General features: G+C 39.2%; 1 protein-coding gene across 1 annotated transcript; it reads left to right on the top strand.

Annotated features, from left to right (window-relative positions):
- Positions 1-899: 899 nt before the first annotated feature.
- On the top strand, positions 900-21913 carry ACMSD (aminocarboxymuconate semialdehyde decarboxylase; the record flags this gene model as incomplete). The annotated part of the gene is made up of 9 exons (XM_009079812.1): positions 900-944; positions 5032-5128; positions 8820-8869; positions 10166-10402; positions 12526-12619; positions 14280-14375; positions 14808-14980; positions 21438-21536; positions 21747-21913. Coding segments are annotated over 9 exons (954 nt in total), but the record flags the coding sequence as incomplete, so codon positions are not given.
- Between the last annotated feature and the right edge of the window lie 5436 nt (positions 21914-27349).

The raw sequence follows: 27349 nt of genomic DNA on the forward strand, positions 1-27349 counted from the left end.
ATATCTATAAATGTATAAATTTAAATAAAATATACACTTAGAGTTAAACAAAACCCCCATAGCCTCAGTCACCAACACCTCTGACTGGCTGCAGGCTCTGATGCCTACACACCAGGAAAGTTCACAGTGGCATTAAGCAAGGATTTGGTGTCACAGGAAATTCAGGATTCTATCCAAATTGTTTGCACTTTAGTGAAAGAAATGCCTGCTTTTAATTGGTTTCCTTTTAAATGTTTCTTTACAGAAAAATAGGAGTTCTGAAAATGGTTTTCAGCCTGATATTTCAAGCTTTCATTTATTTCTAATCTGGTGATTTATGAAAGTAAAAGGAAATCAGCATCTTATGTAGGTTTTGGGGGTTTTGCATGAACAATTTTGAATCCCTCTGGAAGAATCAATGAGCATCTAAGCTTCTCCCTCTTAGCTTCTCTTGGCTGTTTAAATATTAATAGGCAAGAGGCTGACCTTCAGTCCTGCTGCTGAATCATGGAAGCTGAAAAGTGGAATCAATGCATCTTTGTGCTAATGATTAACTGATCACAGATTGGAAAGTTGCCAGCTCAATTTTCACACTGCTTAATTTATTCTTTCTGTGTTAAAATCATTCCAGTTAGAACCTCAATATAGTGAGCAACTTTAAGCATCTGGAAATCAGTTATTTAAATATGTTGTTGAACTGGGAGCTTAAAGTTCAGGTCTACAATACATTATTCCAGTCCAGTTAAACTTCAGCACTTCTCCTGAAGCCAGTAGGGCTTCTCGTAGGCTCAAGGCTCAAAGCTGAGCAGATGTGTTAAGTGTTTCTCCCGACTGAGATATTGCTGGATTGTAGGAACTGCAATTTTTGTTGTGATTGCAGAGTGCTAACTAGCATTGGCTTGTTCTTCTTTCTTCCACAGAGATATGGTTATGGTGGATGGATACAGCTGGATCATCACTGCAAGGTTTGGGCTGTTTACTGCTCTAAGCTGATCTTGTGTGGTCATCAGAAATACAGACTCACAGTTAATCTATTAAGAAGCAAAGTGGCAATGAGATTGGCTCTGTCTTTGATACAGATTTCCCTAGAGGTCTATCTGCTATGAAGCAATATCACTCCAAGTCCTAATATACCTCAGCAGAACTTTTTGCTGGAGAGATGAAACTCATATTCTCTTGTATAAACCTGTATCCATCATCATTATCTCATTTTAACACTTGGAATGGATAGCTCTGAGAACTTCTTTTTCAGCACAAAGCAGATTACATGCAGATTTGTTTTAAGTTAAATGCAGTTACCTGTATGAGAAGCAAAGCCAAAAGGAACTGGCCTTTTGATAAAAGTGCTCAGATGCAAAAATGTCTTCAAATCTGAGTGACTGAGAAGGAGTAATTTCTGTAACCTCATGACAAGGAGAACATAGCAGAACAGTGAGAAGAATCTGTAGATTTGGGGCCCATTATGTAGAAAAAGTAGGAGTCTGAGGTTTATTGGCCAGTGAAGGGCAGACTGGGTCTGATTTTACTTCACCTTTTATCACTGTTCAGTCTCTTTAATTAAAAAATTACCAGTAGTAGTGAAGTTTTTTACAGGAGGGCACAAGGATCTAAGAGAGGTAAGGCTGACAGAGCAAAATAATTCCCTTTGGATATTACTGTGTTGGTTAGCTGAACTGGCTAGTTTTAAAGATGTTCCTTCTGTTACCATATAACAGCTTTGGCAGTCAGATATCCCTGTCTATCTCAAACACTGTCACGGGAAGCCACCTTCCTCCTGTGAGCTGTCAGCTCCCCACTCCTAGGAAATTTTGGACAGCCTGTCACTGCAAATGGCATTGGCCTCTGGAAAGAGCAATCTTTGAAAGATGGCATTAAATAGATGTCTCAGGAGACCTTAGTTCACTTTTCACTTTACTTCGTGTGTGCGTGTCCTAACTTAAAAAACTTCTTCTGCAATTGCCTTCCACAGGAAAGTTGTGAGTTGTGCAGATAGGGAAGGGATAAAAGCAATGCAAGGTACTAGCCAGATACTAAAGGGAAAAAAACCACAAAGACAACAGAGGTTGCATAAAAAAGAGCGCAAGGACCAGTATGGATGTCGTAAGCTGCAAGACAAAAGCTGCAAAGTTAGGAGCACAAATAGCTCAACAAAGAGTGTCAGCACACTGAAGGAGGGGAAGTTTAGGTTAGATACCAGAAAAAAAGTTTTTTACTCTAAGGGTGGTGAGACACAGGTTGCCCAGGGAGGCTGTGGCTGCCCCGACCCTGGTGGTGTTCAATCCAGGCTGGATGAGCCTTGAGCAACCTGATCTAGTGAGGAGATGTCCCTGCCCAGGGCAGGGGTTGGGACTAGATGATCTGTGAGGTCCATTCCAACCCTGAAATTCTATGATTCTGTAAATATATAATGCCTGTTCATTTCAACAGAACTAGTCATCCCTTCATCCCCTTGTCATTTTACAAAATAATTCTTTTTTGTGATAGTGTATAATTTTACCTTGACTTAAAAAAAAAACAAAAAAACCCCACACAAACAAAACCTGAGCACTGATTAAATAAACACAACCCTGGTTAAATAGATACAATACTGTGTCTATTTATTGCAACCTAATATTATACACACTTTTGCCATTCTATAAGATTCAAGGCTGTGCTGTGAAATGCCTAGCAACCACTTATGAGAAAGGACCATGGAAGATGAGGGTTGGAACCAAGAATGAGGAGCAAACAAATATTATGCTGAAATCTAAGTGTAGTCAGGCACAGGAGGGAAGAACAAGCCACCTGCGGTACCAAAGTGTGTGTGGCAAAGCTTCTGAGATACGTGGTAGGTGTAGGAAAGAGAGAATGTTTGGACACCTTTTTAACAGCTTAGGTGTTTGTTACAGGTCTGATGCTAAAATTCCTTACTAAAAATAGTTTGCAAAGAACTTTGTGGCAAGTCAATAATAGCCTTATACACTCTACAGAGAATCCTGTCTAGCTGTTTTCTGTCTGAAAATTTTGCATGAAAAAAAGTGCATGGCAAAACAAAATCCTGTTCAGATATGTGGAGCTGGGGATGTTAACTCTTAAGATTAATAAAAAATAAATCCTAAAGCTTCTCTTATCATTCTGTGAAGAAGCATCAGGGTCAAACTGGAAGAAAATAATTACATGCATGTTTAAAGAAATGCAACTTGGGATGTGACTGAGTAGTTTAGTGATGGGATAATTTTAGTTGCCTGCTGGACTTAATGCTTAAATCTCTCTTAATTTCCACATTAATTAATTAAAGCATTAACTGTCAGATAATACTTAGAATGGGATAATGTAGAATACAACAGTAAAGTCCATGCAATCTATTCATATGTCATGCAATGTTCAGTTCTACTCTGCCTTTTTCTCACACCCCAGCTATCTTTTTTGTTATTAGACAACCTGCAGCAACATGCTAAACTTTTAATGTGTTGGAGTGTATGGCTAGATTAAACCTTTCTGTCAAGTTGGAAAACCAATTTTACAAGAACCTAAAGTATTTTACTAGAGGATTAGGACTATGTAAAAGTATATATAATCATATTTCAAGTAATTTTCACAACCTGTGATATAGCTAACAAGTAACTTGACAGTTTGCCAAGGCAGCACAGTTAGATTTGTTGAGGAGAGCTTTAAAATATTCATTAGGGCAGTATATTTGTCAATGATGTATGAAGTTAATAACAAATTCAAGGTTAAGAGCAGCCTGACTTCTCAGAAGAGGGGGACAGAAACCACTCTGGTTGTATACACTAGCAGCAAATATTGTGATTTAACAGGTTTTCTCTATAGAAAAATAGGCAGGATCCTAAATAATCAATTTTGTGTGGAGAAATAAAGTAGCCTTTGGAGTGAGAGAGAATTCCCTTCCTCAGAGGGTCAGAAGACAGCCTTGCACTTAGCTGCTGTTTACTGTGAAGGTGAAGGAAGAGCTGCTGTGCTTTCTCATGTGGTTTTCAATTTTTAACTGCCGAAGGAGTGTGTTCTCTGCCCAGTGCATCTGCTGCATGACCTCACTTACCCACCCAAAAGCACAGCATCACGTGCATCTTCTGACTGTCATCCACTCCCATTTATCCCTATAGTAGCCTCAAACAACCAAGAAATACTCAGAGCTTGCCAGTATTGATGAATTGTATCTCATCAATTTGTGCAAGTGTGATCTGACAGAAATCCTGTTGTGTCTGTTTTTGCAAATCCATGGAAGCATGTGGATACCTCCAGCTGTAACAGAGTTTACTTTGCTTTTTGTGATGGCACTGTGCCTACTCAGCCTCTCTGGATAACTAGCAAATCAGCCAAAATTAAATTTAAGAAGTTTCCGTGTTCATAAAGGAATAGTACTAAGTTTCATGACTGTGATACTATTTTGAACTTTGTAAGTTTGGGTATTGGTGGCATTTGGGAAAGGTATTACACTAATTCAGGTCATGAATATATCGTGTTTAGGTTTTGTTTGGGGAATTTTTTTTTGCCATATATAAATTCTTCAATAATTCTTTTTTTCCCAAGGGGAAAATGTAATCTGTAGGCAACATAATAGGTCTCCTTTGGTCTCAGTATCACTGGTGATATGAAACAACTGGACTGAAATTAACTGAGTTGTTCAATTATTTCTGTAGTTATTGGAATCACTGTGATGCTATTGACTTTCAGAGAACACATACATACCCAAAGGGAAAGTTTAGCACAGATTTAACTGGAGCATTGTTTTGAGGTCAAAAGTTTGAGGATAAACTTGGATTAAGGTACCTAATCTCTTTCCCAAATAAATGTGGAGTGATATGCATTGCAAAAGAAAGGGGGATTTTTTATTGTGAAGAATTTTATTATGAAGAATTAAATCTGAACTGTGACTGGCTTATTAGTATCTGTTTTAAAAATAATCTTTGTTTAAAAATATCTCCTGCATAAAAATGAAAGAACAAAATCCTGTCACTGAATTTCTGTAGGGAGCACAATATACTCAGGTGACTATAAATTAGCATGTACTACTTTGTCACATTTATAATATATGAAAATGTCATTTCACAGGGACAGGCAAAGATGATGAAGGATGGAAAGGTTTTTAGAGTTATTCAAGAGAACTGCTGGGACCCAGAAGTACGGATTAAAGAGATGGACCAGTCAGGTACCTCTGTGGAAGGAGTGAAACCTTTGTGTCTCATTTCAAACAATAGAACCTCTCTGTCAGTGTTCAGTAACAACAGCAACATTAAAAGGTTTAACGTCTGGTTCATGAGTTTAAATCTGATGAAATTCAGTGAAAACTGATGTGCTTTGGACTCAGATGCGACATGTTCCCATAACTTTCCTCATTTTCAGTCGTGATTTATTCCCCACATGAACTCATTAATTTTAGTGAGATTTTAAGGCAGAAAGGAACTAGTTGGCATAAGTAAGGATGACTGATCCTGGACCTGCAAAGGCAATGCACATTTCAGCTGTAGAAGTGATTTGCATAGAAGAGGAGCCCTTCCGTTTTTGTTCCAAATGTTAAAAATATTCTTTTTACTCATAGGATTTTTGTAGGTTTGTTTCCTTTTCTAATTGATTTTTTTCTGCTTAGACATTTCGACTTCATTCTGTGTTTTTGCTAGAGGACTCTGAGCCTAGAGAAGTGCTACAATTACTTTCCCAGAAAAGAGTTTTCCTGATTTAGAAAGAAACTTAACCAGATGTCAAATTTGCAAGTTCATTTTCCATCAAGTTACTTACATGCCACTAAAATAGGTTTGTAAAATGGGAGACTGAGAATAAGAGAAGGAACTTCTAGTCTGATCAATTATTTTTGTTAGTTCTTATTAACACTGAATTCCAAATTGCTTTTGTGAGAGAAATATTATGTTAATAAAAAATATTTTTTCTTAGATTGAGAACTGAACATTCCCTACATCAGTTTCTCAGTAGACACAACGTTTATATGTTCTCCAACACCTGAATTACTTTGAAGAGCTCTTAAGAGTAGCATCTTTATGATTATTGTTTCCTTCTCCCAGAGTTTATCACTCTTTACAACTACCTGAAAGGATGTTGTAGCCAGGTGGATATCAGTCTCTTTTCCCAAGAAACAAGTGATAAGAAGAAATAGCCTCAAGTTCCACCAGGGGAGGTTTAGGTTGGATATTAGGAAATCTTTCTCCACTGAATGAGTTGTCAAGCATTGGAACAACACCTCTAGATGTGGCACTTGAGGACAGGGTTTAGTGGTGGCCTTGGCAGTGCTGGGTTAATGGTTGGACTTGTTGATCATAAAGGTCTTTTCCAACCTAAGTGAGTCTACAGTTCCATGTTAGGAGACAAGTTGGGTCATTCTCCTTTTGGAGGTTTACTGCAACACATAACATTTTGTTCCACTTTGAGAACTCACCAGCTAGTGGGCAATTAATGTAAATACAATTTAGATAATCTTCAGCTCATTTTCACCCTGGAAAAGCATTTTTCAAACTCCAACCATTAGACATTTAATGGGAGTGCCAAAATGTCTTTGCAAACTCTGAAATGTGCTGCCTTAGAATCGTAGAATCATGACTTGACTAGACTGTGCTATTTCTCTGAGTTAGCTCAGGGATTTTGGGGATTGCCAAGTCATTGAACTACAATGTGGATCATAAAGAGCCTTTGGGCATCCTTCCCTTTCAGATATTTCCCTCAACACTAATGGCAAGTTTCTACACAATAGTTCTGCCCCATCTATTTGCTGTAGACCAAGGGAAAACACAGGAGCAATTTTTTCATGTTTTTGCAGTAACTCCTCAGAAAAGAAAATGTATCATAAACCAAACACCACAGTATTTCTCCACGAATTAAACAGTGCTTGCTTGGTTAGAAAAGTAAAAATATAAACGTGTGTGTTACAGCACCATCTGGTGACTTGTGTCTTAAAAATGTCCCCTTGTATTGCAGCACTGCAGACATCAGCCAAGTAAGTGTAAAAAAACCCAAACATCTGAGTGTTTTTCCCTCTTACTGCTCAGCTAAGGATAAAGACTATGGGCCACATTTACTCTGTTTTGGTTTCCAAAGCTGTAGATCTTAGTTCAAAGACTGTTTTCTGTAACACAGACTGAGATAGGTTATACCCAAAAATTTAGCCTCCAGACATGGCATAATTTTGGAACAAAGATGCAAGGAGTCTCCCAGCTGGCCAAAACTAGAACCAGTCACTGTAAAGTGACTATTACCTCAGAGAGATAACTTACAGCCTCGTGCTGAAAGGCTTTGTTTGTGCAATGCCCAAGAAATCTTGCCAGTAATAAGAAACGGTATCCAATGGACCAAAGACACTCAATTAGTTCTCATAATCATATGTCCTGGGTCTAATTGGTATAGAAACCTGCATCTTGAGCCACTCAGTGAAACAAGCTATCAAGACAATTCAATAAAACAACTGTTAAGGTAACTAACATCGCAGTTCTGTGACACAAATTGGCACAATTTTGTTAGAGAAAATATTTCAGTTCGCCTGTCTTTCCTTGTTATTTTCTCCTTTGTGAATCCCTCTGAAGAAGGTATAAAGTAGAGAATTTTCTGGGCTGATTCTTGTTCTTCCTAAAGCTAATGTCTAGGAATGTTCAGCTTGGAAACCTGCCTGTAAGGTTTATGTTAAATTTGCTCACAAGTGTTAAAATGGATTGAAACCAGATACAACACTTACTGTGGAAAACATGATGAATGTTCTCAAATATACTCATCAAGTGACCAGTAGCACATTGGTGGATAATAGTAATTCAGCTTAGCCTCTACTTTGATGTAGAAATGATTTTGTAGACCTAATTCTTAACCCCAAGGCACTGCTGCTGTACATATTAGCCAGATTTTGAAGAACCTGAGTCAGCTTCCTCTCTTGTTTCCTCCTTAACATACTGAGAATCATTTTGTTAAACATTCGAGTGCTTTGGCAAGGTCATTGTCTTAGAAGAAATTCTCCTAGGGCTTTTTCTGCCACCTTTAGTTTAGTAGTTCCATTGCTAACAACCGAGTCAAATTTGTTTAAAGCATAGCAAAATATTTGCATAAATATTACAATCAGACCTGAAATAAACTTCTACAAATACAGTTTTGCATGTAACTATGTAGCCAAATCCTAATTATTGCTTGTTGTTTCTTTTGTTGTTCAGCTGTGACGTTTGTTGTTTTCATTCCTGTAACCTGTCACACACAAAGTTATGGTGTAGATTTGTTTGAACGGAAACAAAACAACATGGACTTAATTCTCTTTATTGGTAACTTCAAAGTTATTTCTGGAAACAGATTTTCTCATACTTCCAACCTCAGTACTCCAGACCCAGGATGAATGAAACCTAACACAATATAGCTTGGGGGAACACTTGGGAAAACATCGTTTAACGACCATTGTTAACATAATGTTGTTTATCTTTAGCTAATTCACTTCTTTATTAAATACATGTAACAAACCTGACCCCAAAGTCAACTTAAGTCACTGTATTCTGTTTGTTTAATGTCACGTTTATTTATGTGAGAGAAATATTAAATTGCTGGTTTAGTTGATTGTACATGTGCATACCAAATACTTCTCAAATCAAAATAGTTTCACCAATAATCTAGTATGAGGATGAAAGTGTTATTTTTCTTTCTACTCAGCAAAAATATTCAAATCCTAATAAGCTGATACACTACAAGATTTATTACCATGGTCCTGAAATAAATAAAGAATCTATGTCACTGTTAAATCAATCTTTCTTACCTTTAAAGCTTTTACCTTCTGCCTCTCAAACCAAAGTGCTTTCTTATTTGTAATATTTTATAAAAAACAAACAAACAAAAAAAGGAAATATTAATAACTGTTTTTTCTTGCTTAGGAGTCACAGTCCAAGTCCTCTCCACAGTCCCTGTAATGTTCAGCTACTGGGTAGGTTGCTACAGCATATCTTGTAATTCATATGTAGCAGAATTTTTAAAATATAAATGCATGTTCCTATAAATTAGGGGACTGAAGTAATGACTAGGCCACTGAAGTAAACTGGGAATTGTTCTGCTGTGAAAAAGAAAAGGCAAAAAAGTAGTCCAGGTATCAGGAGAGACATCAGGGTGTGCTGGCAAAGCTCCACTGTGAAAGATTGAGACAACAACTGAATTTCTTCTCAGGATCTTATGGGGGTAGCTGGAAATGGAGAGAAAGATTTATACAACATGAATCCATGGTTAGCAAGTAGACATATATGTACAGATTCCATGAAAACTAGGCATCAATTCATATTTTCTCATGCAAACAAAACCCATAAAAGATATATTTGTGGCCTTGTCCCACTTTCCTTTAAATGTGGTATGGGACTCATTGACCTAGAATGCTTTGAATCTTTAAACTCAGTAGCAGATTTAAGTTAATGTGTTCCCTGCATGGTGATCTTGAATGCAGCAAAGAAATGAAAGGGAAGATAAATCATAACAAAATGCTGTTCTAAATGCATTCTCCTTTTGACTGTTTAGTGACATGTACAGGTCAAAATGCTATATGTAAACAGATGTGTTACATTAAAAACCATTGTGTTCAGCCCTCATGTAAGTGGTACCACTGATTCTCAGAATTTCTTGCTGAGTAACATCTCTTTAAGATTTTATTCTGGTGTCTAAGGGAATATTTTCCATTAAATATGTATTGGGGGAAAAATAGAGACTGATTGTACGGACATTGCACTTCCCTTATTAGAATTATGACTCTTACCTCTTTCTAAATGTTAGAGAAGTTCACTCAAGTTTTCTCTGTAGAACTCTCATGCTCCAGCATCTCACTTTTCTTACTTCTGTTTTTTCAGCTCCAGTATTAGGAGAGTAAATATTCATTGCTATGTTTAAAAATAATACACTGAGGTTTTTGCATTGGGATAAACAAAAACAGGGAACTGGTTTACACAGAAAACCAGGTACTTCAGTGCATCAGCAACCTGGGCTGTATTACACTCATCCTGAGCAGCAAAGGCAAGAGCAATTGATAAAATATTCAAGACAAGAAGCAGAACTGCACCCAGAGACTTTAAAACAATGCAGTTTTTAGCCCTACTGGTTTCCAACTATTCAGGACTATAAAGCAAATTGAGGTTCAAACCTTCTCTAAGTTGTTTGCAGTGACATTTATTCAATATCTTCCAAAGGTGATAACATTTGAGAACTATATTTTAATGTACTGTTCTGCTTAATATCTTACCAGGCCAAACCTCAGGATACTTTAGATCTAGCCCAGATATTAAATAATGACTTAGCTGCTACAGTGAAAAAGTACCCCAAGAGGTTTATTGGCTTGGGCACATTACCTCTGCAAGCTCCAGACCTGGCAGTGAAGGAAATGCATCGCTGTGTGAATGAACTGGGATTTCCTGGAGTGCAGATAGGATCTCATGTCAATGAGTGGGACCTGAATGCCCCAGAGCTCTACGATATTTATGCTGTGAGTAACTGTTTTTTTCCTTCTTTGGGAGAGTTCCTTGCTATGGAATTCTCTCTAAAAATATCTTGGAACACATTCAGTCATGGTTTGAGCCTTCTAATCTGCTTAGTGATCAGAGAGATTCAGCTTTGATTATATATGATAATTCATTATAAAATATTATGACTATAATACAACATAAAACATTATGAAAGATATTTTATAACAATGAATAGCAAAATTCTTTTATTATAGGTGTTTTCACTGGGGAGTTGCCTTCTTGGTTTGTGAGGATAAGTGCAGTATCAAATTAAGCATTTCTGCACTGTTTGCATTTGAGTTCAAGTTACTGTGTCCAATCCTATTGAAATAATTGATAAAACTCCCTGAGATAATCTGAGATACCTATGGAGCCAAAGTACCACATGGAGTTATGTTAATAGTTCCAAACCAAATGTATTGATTATCAAAGGAATTTATAGATTTCATTTCTTCAATAGCCTGAGGCCCAGATGAGGAGGTCATTTGTCTAAATTAGAGGCTTTAATCAATGTACATTCTGCATCTCTTTCACAAGTTATTAGAGCTGTCAGCTCGAAATTGATCCATAGAGGTTATTTTTCAGGATGCTTAATCTATTCAAGAATTCTGTTGGTGCAGCAGATGGACTGTTTGTTTTTATGGTCATATGCAGTTAGTTATCAACCTGCACTCTTGGAGACACCCACATTCACAGGATCACAGTGTGGCTGTGGTCAGCAGGGGCCTCTGCTGGTCCAAGCCCCTGCTCAGGCAGGGCCACCTACAGCCAGATCCCCAGGACCAAGCCCAGATGGCTTTTCAATATCTCCAAGCATGGAAGCTCCACAATCTCGCTGGGTAACCTGGTGCTCAGAGGAAATCCCCAGTATTTTGGTTTGTGTTCACTGCCTCTGGTGCTGTCACAAGGAGCCTCTCTCCATCTTCTTTGCACCCTCCCTTCAGATACTTATAGACATTGATGAGGTCCCCTCTCAGTTGTCTCTTGCTCTCTCTTACAGGAGAGATGCTCAGTCCCTTCATCATCTTTGGGCTCTCTCCAGTAACTCCATGTCTCTCTTGTACAGAAATCTCTCTCTTACACTGTACATTCTCCAGTTATGTTTCACACATGTAGGAAGTAACCTTCATCATTTTTAGAAACATCCCTGGATAATACAGATTGTGAAATTAAGCCATATTTAATGAACTTTGTCAGTCTACCAAGCCAGTTCTTGATTTGCTACTTCTAGTTTACAAATGTAGATGGGAATTACTCCCTACAACCCAAAAGTTGCAGCTTTATTTATGCTTGTATGGGTAAATAAACTCAAATTTTTCAAATGTGTGATAATCTCCTTAGCAACAAGAGGTCCAGAAATACATCTGACAAAATGAAGCTGTTAAATCCTGTTTAAGCATATGAATGGCTCTGATGACTATATGTTTAAATTTAAGCACATAGTTAAATTACTCAGTCAGAATCAGCATCCTGCATTGTTCTACTGTTTTCCTTTCCTAAGCTGTCAATAGCTTTGGAAAACTTTATATACTTGTGTGGAGATTGGGCAGAATACAGCCAGATTTCAAACTCTTAGGATGGGTTAGGAATATTTTTAACTTGTTTTTAAGACAGGTAGAAGGCCAAAGGAGACAAATGTAGTGCAACTCCATGAAAATTCCTGAATGCAGCTGGAACAATCCTGCAAAACCATCCTAAAATGGAACTATAAAAGATTGTGATAATTCATCTACATATGTGTAATGAAATCAAAAGAAGGTTAGTTTGAATGGAGTTTTAGACTCCAGGATGGCTGACAAACATAGCTAAAAAGCATTTTGTACTGCATTATCTGAGGAACACTTGGCTTACTAAAAAGATATTATCATTCATGTTTCCAACCCTGTAGTCACAGAATGAACATCGAAACTGAGTGAGAACTTCAGGATATGTCCGTGAGGAGTAAATATAACAAAGTGTTGCTCATAGTTCTTACTTGTGAACCTATTTTCATTACTAGTCCTAATGTTCAGTACAGTTTGTGGATAATTTTAAAGCATGACTGAGAGCTAAGAAACATTTTTGTATGATTGGCCAAGATTTAGACTTTTTCTTTTTGCTGCAGGCTGCTGAAAAATTAAATTGCTGCCTGTTTGTGCATCCCTGGGACATGCAAATAGATGGGAGGATGTCCAAATATTGGTTTCCCTGGCTCATAGGTAAGTGCATATTTGCTTTGCTTAACCTACATTTATGCACTGGATTATGCCCAGAAGATTGCTGTAAAGGTAATGCTACAAACAAAACTACATGATTGTTCTATCAAACCTCCTGTTTTTAAATGAAGTTTTAAGGTTAAGTCTGTTGTGTAAATTCAGCAGCCATTTGTTTTCATGCTTGTTTGGTTTGTCTGACTTTTAGGTACTCAGAATTAAATTTATTCAGACTAGCAACAGGATATAATATTCTCTTTTGTCCCTAAATACAAAGAGTAGATGACTAAGAAAAAGTGAATTGTCTGGGAAATAAGCTCCTCAAAAATAACAAGAGTAAATGAAGGAGTACGCAAAAACCAAACATTCCTAGAATTTCTTGTGTTATTTCCTAGAAATAGGTTGGTCAGAGAGGAAATAAATCTAACTTTACATCAACTGTAGCTGATACAACATGGACTTTGAAATCTCTCCATAGATATAGGGAATTATGGAGTTTCTGTTCTCCCCCATCTGCTAGGTAAGTCAGGACAACACTGAGTTGTAGGAGGGCTAAACTGCTACCTAGAAACGTTTCTCTCTGATTCCACCCTCATGTATTCTGGTTTGCATTGTTTTGTTTGGCATTGTTTTGCACTGCCTCCAGTTCTGAAAAACACACACAATATACAGATAATATATGTTCTGCAACAGACTCTGGAAAATCTAAGTGTCCCAATCACCAGTGCATTACCTTAAAACAGTATCACTTAGTATTAATCAGAGCAGGCTCAACAACACAGATTTAAAAAGAGAATAAAAACATTGCATTTACATAAAAAAGTATAAATAAAATATTTTCCCACTAAGCTCAATAAGGATTTACATCTGAGCCTAGGGTAAAACATTCATGAAAAACAACCTTTTGAGCTGGATAGGTATTGTTTCCCTCATAAAAGAGGGGAACTCTATTCATAATTCCAAGCTGGATGTCTGAAGTTAGGTGTTTAAATGGCATGATATTTAAAATAAGCTGGGTGTGCTGAGAAACTGAGGTCTGCTGTGGGAACACACATTGCTGTCATGTTCCTAACACTGAGCATCCAACTCAGCCAGCAGCAAAGAGGAGGTAGGTTATTTCCAAAATGTAGGAACTGGCATCATGTCATAACTAAACCCCAAATCTGTGTTGGAATATCCACCAACATATCTGCCCCAATTTCCACACAAAAGAAACCCTGAAGCACAGGGGAATAGACAACCTGCTATATTCCAGACTTGTCTTTGAGTTAGGTTAATGGGAATCAGGCCTGTATGGTGTAAGAGTAGACAACCTGCTATATTCCAGACTTATCTTTGAGTTAGATTAATGGGAATCAGGCCTGTATGGTGTATTTCAGGACTTACCCAACCTGCCTGTCAGCTGTTCTGATGGTGTAGAATCAAAACTGAGCTTAGAATTCAGAACATTTTAGCTCCAAATCCTGTGTCTTCATTTCAGTTAATTAAAGTTCATCTCTGTGTCCCTCTAATAGAACAACGGTGAAACCTTTGGCAACTGCACTGCAACTATTCTTTTCTCAGTAGGCTCGAGGCTAATGGGAGAAAATGAACCTAACTTTTGAAAGATCAAACAGGAAGTTTAAAAAGTAAAACTGTCTTACAATTAAACTGGTCTTGTTCTTAGGCATGCCAACAGAAACAACCATGGCCATTTGTTCCATGATTATGGGAGGAATTTTTGAAAAATTTCCTAAACTGAAAGTTTGCTTTGCACATGGAGGTGAGTAATGTCCCATGGGAAACTCCAGTATCCCAGCTAACAGGGTTATCACTTGAAACCTGCCACCAGCTGAGTACTATTACCCAAACAAGATAGTCTGACAGATCAGCTGCTTGCATGAATACTCTGTAGCCTGTTTCAACCAGTGTTTGGACTGTTACAATAGACTTTAACGGAAAAAAGTAGGAAGGGGACATGCGATGATTTAAGGAAAGGAACAAGGAAGCAGCAGGAGAAATTTGTGCATCACAGTAGTGAAGAAATGAGGAAAATAGAGAAAGAAGCTAATGAAGGGGAAGGAATAAAAAATTGCTGGTGCAGAGCACTTTCTTTTTAAACAGCTGACAGCAAAGCTTATGGATCTCTGTTGATAATGTGCCTTTGTTTCCTCCTTTTTTTTTCACCTGCTGTTATTAAAACAACTTCTTGCAGGTGGAGCTTTTCCATACACAGTGGGGAGAATCTCCCATGGATTCAATGTACGCCCTGATTTGTGTGCAATGGATAATAAGGTGGATCCAAGAAAATACCTTGGTTCATTTTACACAGACTCTCTTGTCCATGATCGTGGTGCACTAAGGCTGCTAACAAGTGTAATAGGAGAGGTGAGTTTTAATGCTTCCAGGGGTGAGTCATTCTTTATTCAAATCTCTCTGAAACAGCAAAAGGAAAGAAGAAGAAAGCAGGAAGAAGACAGCATGTTCATCCAGGGAAATCAGAACCTGAGCTATTATAAACTGATGGGGTTCTGCCTTGATGCTATGTTTTTACTGAGTGGAGTTATTGAAATGGTGGGTTTAATCCAGGAAATCATGCCCTATGAACCTTAGTTCCATGAAGTTAGTTCCTTCTGTAAGCTTGTTCAGGATGGGACTGCAAGCAAAGGCTGCTTTGTTTGGAGCCTTGTTTTCAAATGGCTTCATTTTCAAATATAAGTGCATACTAGAAGAAATCGAATTATCTTTCCATTTGGAAGGTTATAGGCAGAGGAACATCAGTAATAAAAAAAGCTTTTGTGATTATCCTGAAGAGATCAATAAACATCATGGGTTTGCAAAAATAATTGTTAAGAGAGTAAAGAAATCTTTGTAGTTTAGCAACCTGTTTACATCAGGTACAGCACGGGACAGAAAGATCCAGAAACATTCAAATAATCCCTTCTCATTGGTAAATGCTCAAGAAGGGGTTGAAGATGACATCACTCCTGCCAACTTCTAATGGATCACTACAAATCAGCAAGAGACCTGTAACTGGGTCCTGGTCTCTGGACCTCATGGAGTCTCTGCAGGCAGCAGGCAGATACCTACCAGATAGTAAAAACAGAAATACAAGCTCTGACATTGCCTTTCTTGTCTCTACGAGTTTTTTCCTGTTTCCTATGCATTAGTTTCTGGGCTCACATAGTATGTGGCCTCTTGTGTGACCAAAGTTCACAAAAACAGCTCAGTCAAATGTCTTCTTTACACAGAAAAGGTTCTGATGATTTCCCATTTTCATCTATAACAGTGTGAACAGGTTACTGCAATAAATCTGCACTGGAACTGGTACAGAAATGACTTGCCTAGGCCAGAGACAAATAATGCAGCATTATTCCTTTCTTCGTGGTGGTTCTCTGAGCCCAGGTCACACACTTTGAAATCCATGGGGTTTCAGTCTGTGCTGCACAGGAAATCTGTAGCTTTGAGATTGGAATTCTGCCTGCAGCTTCCCTACAGTACCTGTGCCTTTCAGGAAAACTTTGCATTTGAAGAATCATGAAAAATTCAACATGTCAGCACAGCTTCAGCTTGAAACAATACTATAGAAACTTTTCTGAAGTGTATATGTATGTATGCATACAATAACTCTACAGCTCCAAGGGGAGGAGACAGAATATCTTCTTTCTTAAATCCACCATGAACCAAAAATAGATTTATGGAAGGAGCCCCATAAAATGTGCAAAGAAACTACCATGGAGCTTCCATTAGAACTCTAATGGAATTACATTAGAAACAAGTAAGATAAAACCCAGGTGAGTTTACTTGTCAAAAGATCTACTAATAAGCTGTTATTATTGGAAAAGTCTTGTAACATCAGTGAATATTAACTCAGCTGGTGTTTGCCATCTCTGTGTCAGGGGTGAAGTTATAGGCACTAGATGAGTTACTAACAAAATACTAGGGCTCCAGCCCAATACTGATTTCTTTTAGTTTCTGTTACAAACCTCTAAATAGCAACTACATCATGGTCAACAGCCCAGGACTATTTGCTATGCATTACCTTTTGAATCTTGCTGTAGCTTAGAGGAATCAAGTGGGTTTAAGTAGTCTTTACAATAGATTTAAAATTTTTTCTGGATCTGATGAGCACTTCCATTTCACAAGACATCCTAAGGCTTATGGAGTAATAGTTCAGCACTTAATTTCCTTTCCTCCTTTTCTGAGAAATCTCCCCAAATCTAGACCATGTTCATCCTAACTATATTTTTGTTCCACATGCAGTTATAGTATAGAGGGATAAGTCGCTCTTGAATTTTAAATTGCCTGTGCAAGGAGACAAGGTCACTTGCTTCTTTTTACCCATTTTAAAATGTTGAGAGACCATTGTTAGAAAGACCTTGGTAAATTAGCAGCTGTGTGACTCAGCATGGACGAGACCCACAGACTCTGGTCTGAATCTGTTACATTGAGCTGTAGATGTCAAGAGCAAAGCAGGAGGGAAAGTACAACAGGATGCTTCGTCCATTGCTGATGAACTTAACTTTTTTCCTGTTTGGACTCATGTAGCATGCAAGTCTCAGCAGTTTTGCTTTAGTCAGCTCTGCATCCCAAGGCTGCTCTAAGCTTTTGCTGTTGTGGGAAAGCTGCTGTCTTTGCACCATGCTTTAATTTCTCTTCCTTTCATCCTAAGAAGCTACACATAGATTCTGGCCCTTAATCATGATTAGTCTTTGCAACTGAAATGTAGTTGTTTGAGGAGAGAGAGAGATTATGGATCGTAATTCGATAATCTAAAAGTCACTGAGCAATAGCCTCTCTGGTGTCTTGTTTATTTTGTCAGCAGACTTCTGAAATTAAGTTTCTTAACACAATAAATCTGGCCAGCATACTAAATGGGATGCTGGTGCCTTCTTTAATTCTCCTCTGAATATTCTGAGCTCTAGCAATGTGACACGAGGTGGAACCCCAGTGCTGAAAAGTCATGAGCAAGATACCCAAAATGTAAATGCTTTTAACACTCAGGATAAATTTCTTTCTCTTTTTCATAGCCTAAGGCATCTCATCCTTGAAAAAACCCATTCACATCACATTTTCAAACTTTACTTTATAACCATGAAGATTCAAATGCTCACTCTTTTTCCAGTGAAAGCTGATATTCTCACATAATTCCTTTCCATGAGTCGGATGCTTAAAGAAACATCAAATATCTCAGAGCTTTCAGGGCAGTTGTGTGTTGGCAGAATAACACATATAAGATTAATAAATGCTGGGCTAGAAACAATGTGATTTAGTCTTGAGGATGCCACTGTAAATTTGTAAGCTGAAGGTTTGAAATAGGACAGCTCTCTGGAGTATAGCTAAGAGCTGTGCACAAAGATGTGCTTAGACATGGCTTTGTGTCCTCGGGGAACAGCCACTACCTGGCACCAGAATGTAACATGTTGGCTTTGAGCTTATGAATATTAAAATCCAGTGACAGCTCTGATGAGTCACGTGCTTTTAAGTTCATCCCTTCTTAGTTTTGAGTGCAGGTTAATTGGAGCCTATCCCAGGTAATGGAAGCAGAAATTTCTGAGAAAGAATTCTGTAAGACTGCAAAGTTGCTGTGGTACTTCCCTCCCTCCATGATGAGGTAGCATGAGGTGAATACAAACAAACACAAAATCCCTAACAGTGCTGGCTCTAAAAAGTGAAGAATTGAGTTGACATGGGATTAAATGATTCAGTGTATCTCTGCAAAAACTTCCCCATGGTGATCCCTCCAGAGCCATTGCCCAAAGGTAAAACATTCTCTGGCCAGAAGTATGAGCTGAACTGTCTGTAGCAATCTGGCCTTTATTTGGGCTGTATCCTGATGGTAGCAGAGAAGGTGAGATTCAAGGCAAATACAATTTTTACTAATATAAGAGGAAAAACTCATGTTTAAGGCCCTTTGAGATTCATTTTCAGAGTTGTGTCCCTATAAGTATGAGAAAAATTCTGTTGAGTAGAAGAGTCCACTGAGGTTACTCATTAGCCATATGTACCCTTCTGAAAGGAGAGATGTGCTAAGTAAGGAATTGACCTACAAGTCTTCTAGGGAAAATTGACTTTTCTGATATGGAATTTGCTGATTATGGAATAATATAACAGGACATCTCTTATGCTAGGAGTGTTATTTACCTGCAGAGGCTTCACAGGGATGCTCTGAGGCTGGTTGCTAAAGACAGATATTGCAATCCCCATTTTATAGTTGGGTACCAAACTGAAGCTCAGAGAGTGTAATTGAATAGCCTAAGATCACTAGTAGCACAGCAAGAATGCTGCTTCTAAATTTTTCTTCTTCATTTGCAGCTCTTATTTTTTCACTCTTAATGAACAAACCACATGATCAGCTCTGAAATACTTTCAAATAGAGGAAAAGAAAAATGTATCTATCTATTACTCCAGTGAGGGTGTGGGATTTCTTTCTGGTCTGGTATATAGGAGATGCAAACAAGGATGTACAAACCATCTCTGCCTTACTTAATCTTGCTTGGGAAACAGTTGGGCAAATTCTGTGTTTTCTCCTTTACTTAGAAATCCATTTTCTCATATAAACCTGGTGTGTTTATTGGTTGGGGGGTTGTAAGCTTGTTTTTTCCTATCTGAATAAAACGTCTTGGTGTTTATTATAAAGAAAAGAATATATTTAGCTGCTTAAAAGTGCACACATCCAAATATATTTTGTTTAATCTACACTGAGAACTTGATTTATTAGGCAGATAGTATAAATGCTGCTATTCTAATCTTATGCCAAGTCTTCTATAATGAATTCCAACAATACAGGACAGAACAATCGAATCGTTTCTTCTGTGTGGATTTTGGCTGAGGGTTTGTGTAGGTTCTTTCAGAGACTCTCCGCTGACATCTGCTGGAGGGTAGTGAATTTTTTTAAAGCATTTGGCAAGTAAGAAAACCAAACCGTTGCAGAAAGTAACTGAATGATGTTTTCTTCTCTCAATTTCAGTATTGGTAACCGAGGTCAAACATTATAACAAGTGCCCCAAATTCAGCAGCTTGGCCTCAAATTCAGGAGACATTTAAAAACATGTATTTTTAATGGTTTTCAGATAATCATGTCTGCAGGAGATGAAGCTTAAAGGAACACAGACTTTTGATAAAATCAAGAGAGTTGGCAGTGTGCAATGTCCCCGTATATACTCTCTATGCAGTCACTATCTAAAAGGTAGATAAAATGGGGAAATATTCCAGGGTAAAAGTGAGCATATAACAATGTGCCCTCCTGAAGTCCTGCCTATTTCTTTTCCTCTCTGATAACAGGAATGTTGTATACAGATTTTTACTGAATTTTCTTTTCACCGACTTGCTTTCACATACAAATCATATTATGTCATTCATATTCTCAGGCACATGTTTCAAATGCACAATTATTATCCAAGTCCCAAAGACAGCTAAAGAAAGTTACAGACTTCCAGAAATACATGAAGTTTTGTAAATGAGATTTAGTTTTTATCTGAGGCTGAATATGAGTTAAATTAAATCCTTTTAATTTAAGTGTTTGTAGTTATTCTACATTGCACCATGCTTTAAGTAGAATCATAGAACCATAGAATCATCAAGGCTGGATGAGACCTCTAAGATCATCAAATCCAACCATTAACCTGTCACTGCTGGAACCCCTGAACCCTAAATCATATTCTCCAGTGTCAGACTCAGATGCCTCTTACACACCTCCAGGGAGGGTGACTCCACTACCTCCCTGGGCAATCTATTCCAATGCCTGACCACCCTAACAGGGAGAAAAATTTTGCTAACATCTAATCTGAATCTCCCCTGCCTCAATTTATGACCATTCCCTCTCGTCCTCTCCCTGCAGCCACAGCAGGAGAGACCATCTACCCTTTCTGGTAGTTGTAGAGAGCCATGAGGTCACCCCTGAGCTGCCTCTTCTCAAGGTCAAACAACCCCAATTCCTTCAGCCCTTCCTCATCAAATGTGTTTTCCAGACCTTTCCAGTAGTATCACATTGCCATTATTACACCTTTTGAAGTATCACACAACAGATAATTTTGATTGTTCTGTATTTTTTAATGAATGTTCTTCACACTCATATATAATGTTAAGTTTGTGTGTGTCTGTGTGTTATATAGTCAAAAGTTTCAAATTCAGGGATGCAAATCCAAGCATCTTTTCTGACTTTGGGGAAGAACTTCCCAAGAATCTTAAAGAAATGTGTCAAAAAGTCTCATACACATTTTGGACTGCCCACAACAGTGCAGAGCAGGCAATGAGTAAGTCAAATATCAGAAGGAAAAATTCTCTGTATCCTTTATTGGCCATTTCATTACAGCAACACCTAACCAGGACTAATCACTTCATTTTAGGCAAACTACTTGCAGAAGCAGTATGAGCAGTGTAGATGCCTCTTTGTTACATTTCAAACCAGCACCACGTAGAGAAAATTGATCTGAGTAGGAAATTCCTATCCACCCGAACAACATACACCCATGCCCATGGGCCGGGGATTTATGATCTATAAGGTCCATTCCAACCCCTAAAATTCTATGATTCTATGATTTTCATTTTGAACTTTCTGTGTACCAGAATAAAAATACACCAAACTTCAGTTAGACACCACAAAAATGATTAACAAATAACCTGTAATTTGCTCAAGCTTAAATTCACACAGTAATCTCCTGAGTCATTGTTTTCAAACATTGTTCTTTTCCTAATGGGAGTTATTATCTTCATATCTAATTTCATAATTCATCAGTCCAATACTAACATGTAATTTTCTGTGGTTTATTATAAATTCCAGAAGGCACTTGCAATTCTATTGTTTAATGTCTCAACAAAATGTACCATGTTTTTTTATTACCAGGACAAAGTTATTTTGGGGACAGATTACCCTTTTCCACTTGGAGAACTGGAACCTGGAAAATTGATTGATTCAATGGATGATTTTGACCATAAACTGAAGGTATGATCTTTACATTTGGGTTTGGGTTTTTTTAACTCTGGTTTCACACCTGAGATAAAACATTGAAAAATCAGTGTAGTACACTGATTCTTGCAAAGGCTGGAAGAGACCCTTCAGTTCTTTGCAGCAGTTCCTTTTAAAGCACAGGTAAAAGCATTTGAGTTAAACAGGAGTTAAGCACAAACATATATGTGTGTTTTGTTTTTACAGGATAAACTCAAGGCTGCAAATGCTCTGGAATTTTTGGGTCTTAGCAGAAAACAGTTTGAATAATTATGAAGATATTAAAGAGGCTAAACTTCAGAAACAGTGTGGAATCCCTAGGGATACTTCATTGACAATTGTACAGGTGAAATAAATTTGATGAGTATCTAACAGTCTCCTGTTATTTCCCAAACAAAAGCAAGGATGCTGGTAAGGAGTGAAGAGGTATAGCTGTGCATCGGAGGGTTTAGGCTGTCTGTAAACAATTCTGAAATCCCTGTTTTCATAACAAAGGAGAGATTTCTTCTTTTGCAGTTATAACAAGAACCTCTGAATTCTAATCAATGCCATGTTATTAGGAGTTGATTCTCAGGAAGGAAAGATCTAGAAAATGATGTACTTGTTACATTTCATCTTTGTTATTACCAATAAACAGAATATGAAAGAACCTTAAAACAGAATTTAAACAGAAATCTGTTGATGCCCAATAAAAGGCAACATTTGCCTCTATCCACTGCTGGAAAGTGCAGCTTAACACACTCAGCTCAGTACTGTGTGTGCACTGATCCTTTGTCAGTGCTGTGACAGGATGAAAAAGGTCTGTGTGAGGACTTTACATTTTAGCTGCCACCTACACCACTGGCAACTTATCCACCAGAAACAACTTGAACAATAAGGTTGTAGGTGCAGAAATAATGCATTTGTGTGGGTAATACCTGGTGTGTCACTGCCACTGTCAAAATAAATATTAGTGTTTAGCAACAGCAGGATTTAATGTTCTATTCCTTTAAAAACACCTCCTAAAAGGTAGGTGAAGAAAATGAAGAATATGTAAAAAAAATACCTCACCTTAAAGTAAGGCTGGACACTTCAAATGTTGAAATGTTAATGCTCTATCTAGTCTGAGTCCTGCCATAGGAATGGAAAGATGGTTTACTTTGTAGAGTATTGATTGAAATGGGTTTCCTGATTGTCTGGTGAGTGTACAGGCATCCTCCTCCCAAGAGGATTTTATGCTAGTCAGAAAAATGCGGCTGAGCACTTCCAGTCTCTGTTCTCATGGGATCATTTGCTGGCTACATGTGGTGTCACCATTCTTCTCTTTAGTCTCAGAACACTCCAGGCAAAGCAGCATTAGACAGAAGTTGTTTTTAGCTCCAGCCACAACTGTCACAGAGAGAGCCTGAAGGGTGTTGCACACCAGCAGTTCCTGCTGGTACCTGTCTCTGTTGGACTACAAAGAAGGCTCTGTCCTTCTTCACATTGTCAAACCCACACAAAAAACCTCAAGTGGTTTGTGCAGGTTAATTACATTTTCCTAGAGTGATGGTTTTGGCTGGGGTGGAGATGGTTTTCTTCACAGGTGTTAGTGTGGGGCTGTGTTTTGGATTTGTGCTGGAAACAGTGTTGATAGCACAGGGATGTTTCATTACTGCTGGGCAGTGCTTACAGAGAGCCAAAGCCTTTTCTGCTTCTCATCCCACCCCACCAGTGAGGGGGCTGGGGGTGCACAGGGGATTGGGAGGGGACACAGCCAGGACAGCTGACCACAACTGACCCAAGGGATGTCCCAGACCATATGGTGCCATGCTCAGCACGTAGAGCTGGGGGAAGAAGGAGGAAGGGGAGGACATTCAGGGTGATGGTGTCTGTGCTCTCAAGTCATCTTTATGTGTGACAGAATGATGCTTTCCCAGGAATGGCTGCACATGCCTGCCCATGGGAAGTGGGGATTAATTCCTTGGTTTGGTTTGCTTGTGTGCATGGCTTTTGCTTTATCTGTTAAACTGTCTTTATCTCAGCTCACACATTTTCTCACTTCTACTCTTCTGATTCTCTTCCCCATCCCACTGGGGCAGGAGGTGAATGAGCAGCTGTGTGGGGCTGAGCTCCCACCTGGGGTTAAACCACAACACTGAGCTATTGCATGGGGATCTTTGCCATCTTGCTTCTCCAAATATATTCCATAAAAGACTACTGGACATCAGATGCTGAAGCAGTCAGCAGCTCACAGGTTTAGAATATCAAGGTTTTATGTAAGAGGAAAAGAGGACCTAGATAATAGCTTGAACAATATTTATTGTCCTCAGGTTTGCAAGACTTCTGTTGACCTTTTTTATTTGAATATCCACATCTGAGCATTGAGCTACTTAAACGTAGGACTTTTCAACCAAATTGTTTTGATTAAATTTCAAAATAGAAAGGCAATTCTTTCTCCTATAATATTATTTTCCTTTGGTGTATTTGATTCCCACAGGTGTTTAAATGGATTTAAGAGGAAAATATATGGTGATACCTCCAATACATTTTAATTGGATTAATTCTTCAATTTTTCATTAAGGGAACCGGTTAAGTTAGTGAGAATGCAAAGTTACATCTTTGGGGACCAAGGTCTGGAACCTCTCCAATAGCAAGAACAGTGTTTAATTACCTTAACCTGTGACTGAATGGGTGATTGCAGCACTCTGCATGGCAGTTAATTAATGTGCATACCCTGCATAAATCATATTCATTATGCACTGTCATTGTTTAATGATATTCTACTTATTCTTGATGTGTTAAGATTTTTAATACAGGGATATATATAATCTTCCCTACATCCTTCTTTTTTTTTCCATTAACAAAGCTAATGTAAAAGTCTAATTACAGTCAGGCAAGAACATTCTCAATCCTCCTCCACCAATTACTGAAGGAATAAAAAATGTAAGTTGAACACCCAAACTCCGTGAGTTTTACACAATGATTTAAACAATGAGGTAAAACATTGTACTTTGATTGTTACAGACACAAAAATGTGAAGGCCAAGATCAGCTCCTAATTACCTCAGAAGTCCTCAAGGTTAAGTTTCCTTTGCATATGTGAGATCTTAAAGATCATGTACATTTGGGAAGATCAGGCAAGTAATCCCTGTCTGTGCTGCATTATACACCTGTATATTTCATTAGGATTGTTTGGTCTAGCTATAAAATTACAACTTCTTGTATAAAATTTGCACTGAAGTTGTAAAAAAACTAGTTGTAACTTTAAGTGAACAGAACCACTGCAGAATGGCAGTGGCATATGCTATGCTAAACATTAGAAGAATGCTTGGAGCTCTCATTTTGATCCATGATGATCAGAATTTTAAACAATGTACCTTTTTGTACCCTTTGAACCCTGAGCCCATAATCTCAAGCTTCTGCTGAAAATCAGTAACTGAATACTGAGCACTCAGAACTACCTGCACACTGCACTATAGCAGAGGGTGAAATAGATTTAAATGGAGTTGCTGAGTAGACTGCGCTTGAGATGTAAGGAAATTTAGGAGGGCTGTGTATTTTCCTCAGGGGAAGGAGAAGGCTGCATTTCTTCACCCCAAAGCAGCAAGAGACAGAAATTTGGATTGTTTATTCCAGCACATTGCCATGCAGGCTGTGCCACTGTTTGGGCACCTGGGTTCACCTGGGAATGAGCTTGAGGCTTAATAATATTCATGTTAAAGTAACATTTAGTACCATGTTATTATTTAAGGATGAAATAGGTCTGGGCAAAACATTTAGAAAGTGATCTTGATTCTTAAAGGTAGCTGAAGTACAATAGAGGAGAAGTTCAGACAAGCTGTTGTTCAATACCATGTGAGCATATTCATCTTCTCCAGGTCTTGACTTGCTGGAGCTGCTAATCTGGAAGGACACAAGGTATCATGAGAAAGCTTTAATTCTGCCTTTTTGGCACCAAATTCCTGAGAAATATTACCTGTTGAAGTTAGCTCTTATAGGTGTGATTATCGTATACACCATACCCTGGCGATGCAGGAAATGCTGTGTGAATCTGAAGTGTTCCTGCCACTTAAGGAATGCTTTGCCAACATTTGTTACCACCAGCACTAGGAAAATAATTACAGGTGTAGGTGCCTCTCATGATCTTCTCATTGTTCTTGCAGAATGAGTGATTTCCACTATATTAAAGGCCTTTCCAACTCCTCTCTGCAGCCTCCATTCCCAGTCCTTTACTCTTTCCAACACAAAGATCAGTTAGCCTTTCCAAGTGTTTTAGCCCTTGAAAGAGAAGTTCTTTCATTCTGGTGCTCCCATACAACTTATTTCAGACCTGCAGCTGGGGAATGCAGCTGAGTGTGGGAGGATCCTGCCTTCTGAGCAGCACATGGCATGTGATGTGAGGCTCCCTCACAACCAAAGCTCTACCTTGTCATCTTAAGTCCATTCCTATCCCCTACAGGTAATGACCAAACACTCACTCCTTTGGCAGTAGAACTTAAGTCTTACTCAGAGCCTGAAAGCTAAAGGATATCGTGTAACCAGTGATATTGTGGATGCTTCATCTCTGGAAGTGTTCAAGGCCAGGCTGGATGGAGCTCTGAGCAGCCTGGGCTAAGGAAAACTGTCCCAGTCCATAGCAGAGGGTTTGGAAGTAGATGAGCTTTAAGGTCCCTTCCAACCCAAAACCATTCTATGATCCATGCTGGGAAATTGGGATTCACTCAGTTTTAAACAGGGAAGTGCTAAATCCTAAGAACCACTGGCCGTTTTCAGAACTAGATCACCCACTATAGACTGACTGCATCTTCAGGAATGCAACCCTGAGTTACAGTTATCCTCTCCCACCGCAGCTGTTAGCACAGCTTCTCCCTCTTGTCCGTGGCGCTGTGCTCTTCACTGGAGTAACTGAGCTGGAGACGACCTGAGCGAGATAACCTGTGAGCCTTTAGTGCAACAAGGCAGTTTCCGAGGTTGTTTATCCCGCCCCGTCAGAGCGCTCAGCCGCGGGACACACACACCCCGCGGCCGTCCCGACGGGGTTTGAGTTTATCCAATATCCCTTATCCCCATCGCATCCCGTCCCGTGGCTTTCCCGAGGGAGTTTATCCATTATCCCTTACTCCCATCCCGTCCCGTCCTGCGGCTCTCCCGAATGAGTCTGAGCTTATCCTTATCCCTTATCCCCATCCCATCCTGCAGGTGTTTCAGCTTATCCTTATTCCCATCCCGGGGCTGTCCCGGGGGAGTCTGAGCTGATCCCCAACCCTTGTCCTTTATCCCGTACCTTCCCGGGCCTGTCCCGGCGGAGTCTGAGCTGATCCCTATCCCCTCCCGGGGCTGTCCCGGGAGAGTTTGAGTTGATCCCCATCCCTTATCCCCTATCCCGTCCCGGGAGAGTTAGGGCTGATCTCCATCCCTTATCCTCTATCCCTCCCGGGGCTGTCCCGGGAGAGTTTCCCTTATCCCCCGTCCCGGGAGAGTTAGGGTTGATCCCCATCCCTTATCCCCTATCCCGTCCCGGGAGAGTTAGGGCTGATCTCCATCCCTTATCCCCTATCCCTCCCGGGGCTGTCCCGAGGGAGTCTGAGCTGATCCTTATCCCTATCCCGTCCCGGGACAGTTTGCGCTGACTTCTCTCCCCTCTCCGACTCCTCTCTCCCCTCTGACCTTGATCCCCATCCCTTATCCCCTATCCCGTCCCGGGAGAGTTAGGGCTGATCTCCATCCCTTATCCCCTATCCCTCCCGGGGCTGTCCCGAGGGAGTCTGAGCTGATCCTTATCCCTATCCCGTCCCGGGACAGTTTGCGCTGACTTCTCTCCCCTCTCCGACTCCTCTCTCCCCTCTGACC

This window comes from Acanthisitta chloris, unplaced genomic scaffold (genome assembly GCF_000695815.1).
Source record: "Acanthisitta chloris isolate BGI_N310 unplaced genomic scaffold, ASM69581v1 scaffold17978, whole genome shotgun sequence".
Lineage (NCBI taxonomy): Eukaryota > Metazoa > Chordata > Aves > Passeriformes > Acanthisittidae > Acanthisitta > Acanthisitta chloris.